At 41.2% G+C, this 1,997-nt stretch overlaps 1 protein-coding gene across 1 annotated transcript in view; it reads left to right on the top strand.

The window, feature by feature from the left end:
* SKIDA1 (SKI/DACH domain containing 1) overlaps positions 1-1,379 on the top strand; it is a 5,109-nt gene extending 3,730 nt beyond the window's left edge. The window contains exon 2 of the mRNA XM_017741408.1: positions 7-1,379. Coding sequence (XP_017596897.1) covers positions 7-1,149 — 1,143 coding nt within the window. The 3' untranslated portion in view covers positions 1,150-1,379. The remainder of the gene's footprint in view (positions 1-6) is intronic.
* Positions 1,380-1,997: the final 618 nt, after the last annotated feature.

Genomic DNA, 1,997 nt, shown 5'->3' with positions numbered 1-1,997 from the left:
TGGGCTCCCCCCCCCCCGGCGCTGCGCTGCTCCGGCGGCCTGGGGAGCTGCTTCGCAGAGATAAGAGATGATAGGGTATCCGAACTCACATTCCCACACTCTGAATTTTCCAATAATGCCAAGAGTACTGACCTAACAATTAACTGTGTTGCAAAGGGGGCCTCTTCACCTAGCCCAAAGACAAACAATGCATTTCCACAACAAAGAATACTCAGAGAGGCAAGGAAATGCCTTCAAGCAACTACTACACACCGTGCAGATAACAATACAATAGCTGCTAGGTTCTTAAATAATGATTCTTCATCAGCGGCAGCAAATTCAGAGAAAGATTCCAAAATCCCTCATTGTATTGAATTTGCCACGGATTTGCCCTCTTTACAAACTGATCCTGCGGAGGATGCTGCTTCTCCAGGGGCAGCAGCAGCAGCTGAGCTCCAGTGCACTGATACAGGCAATAAGGCATTGCCATTCCTGCACAGCATTAAAATCAAAATAGAGGACAGCAGTGCGAGCGACGAGTATGAGCCTGATCTTACAACACATAAGCTAAAGTGTGAGTGCAATGATACTAAGGATGAGTTTTACGGTGCGACTGAGAGTAATAACCAGGACGCTTTATTAACAGCCAAGGAAGATTCTGCATGCACTGAGAAAGAAACCACTTCCTTAAACCCACTGACTCAGAGTCAGGTCCTCTCATGCACTTTAGGTACTCCAAAACCTGAGGATGGGGAGTATAAATTTGGAGCAAGGGTGAGAAAAAATTACAGGACACTGGTTTTGGGAAAGCGACCTGTACTGCAGACTCCTCCAGTCAAACCAAATTTGAAATCAGCTCGAAGCCCACGTCCTACAGGTAAAATCGAGACACATGAAGGAACACTGGATGATTTTACAGTTAACAATAGACGCAAAAGGGTAGCCAGCAATGTAGCATCAGCAGTGAAAAGGCCATTTAATTTCATTGCAAATTTTCCCTGTCCACCATCACTAATTATTGGCAATGATGGGGATTTGTTGCCAGCTTATTCCTTAAACACCACTAAGGATTCCCAACCACCTCACAAGGCCCATCCTGTATGGAAATGGCAGCTGGGCGGTTCTGCAATACCTCTTCCACCTAGCCACAAATTCAGGAAATTTAATTAATAAAGTAGTTTGGAAAATATTTTCTTGAACCACCTTTAACTTTCTTACCGTTTTTGGTTTTTTTAAAACTCTGCAGCATGGTTTGTACGAACCCATTAATGCTATACACACTTTTGGAATCCTGTTTTATCACATTGTGAAGACAGAAACCGGATTACTATTTTATTTATCATTACAACAGTGGGGTTTTCTTATTTTGGGGTTTTGGTGGGTTTTTTTTTTTTTGGTTGTTGTTGGTTTGGGCTTTTTTTTTTTTTCCTCTGTTGCATTGGTTTTGTTTTTATTTTTGTTTTTTTATTATGTTACATTCCACAGAGTACTTCAGGCTAAAGACTCAAGTTAAACTCAGTTATTATGGTAGAGCTGGAACACTTTACTGTTTAAATGCTAATAATGCACCAGTACCTCAATTCAACTGCTGCAAATAAATGTCAAAAGGTTGAATAATAAATATTAGAATGAGCCATTAAATTTATGCACTAGATTTTGAAAATGGAAGTCTAACTGTTAATTCAGTTAAAGTTTGTTAAGTTACATGGTTGCACAGTAAGGGTTCACTATAATTCAATGTGGCAGCAGTCTACTTTTTGGGAGCTTTGTTTTCGGGTGCAGGGGTGTCTTTTTCAAAGAGCAGTTGCACTTACTCCTTTTTCTCCGGTTTGGAAAAGACTGGGGTCCGCCTGTGACCCCAGCGCTGGGAAAAGCTGCCTCATTTGAAACGAGTAAATAAATGTGGAATTCTATTTTTGGTAAAAGGGTGTCTTTTTACTTGTACAGCCACTCTTTGCAATTGGGAAGCCTTTTTGTTTCACCCAGAGGTCTTAAATAAGGTTACTGTTATCCACTAA

The sequence above is a fragment of the Corvus brachyrhynchos genome, unplaced genomic scaffold (assembly GCF_000691975.1).
Source record: "Corvus brachyrhynchos isolate BGI_N302 unplaced genomic scaffold, ASM69197v1 scaffold167, whole genome shotgun sequence".
Taxonomy (NCBI): Eukaryota; Metazoa; Chordata; class Aves; order Passeriformes; family Corvidae; genus Corvus; species Corvus brachyrhynchos.
Note: the sequence above shows the minus strand (reverse complement) of the source record. Positions and strands in the feature narration are given on the sequence as shown.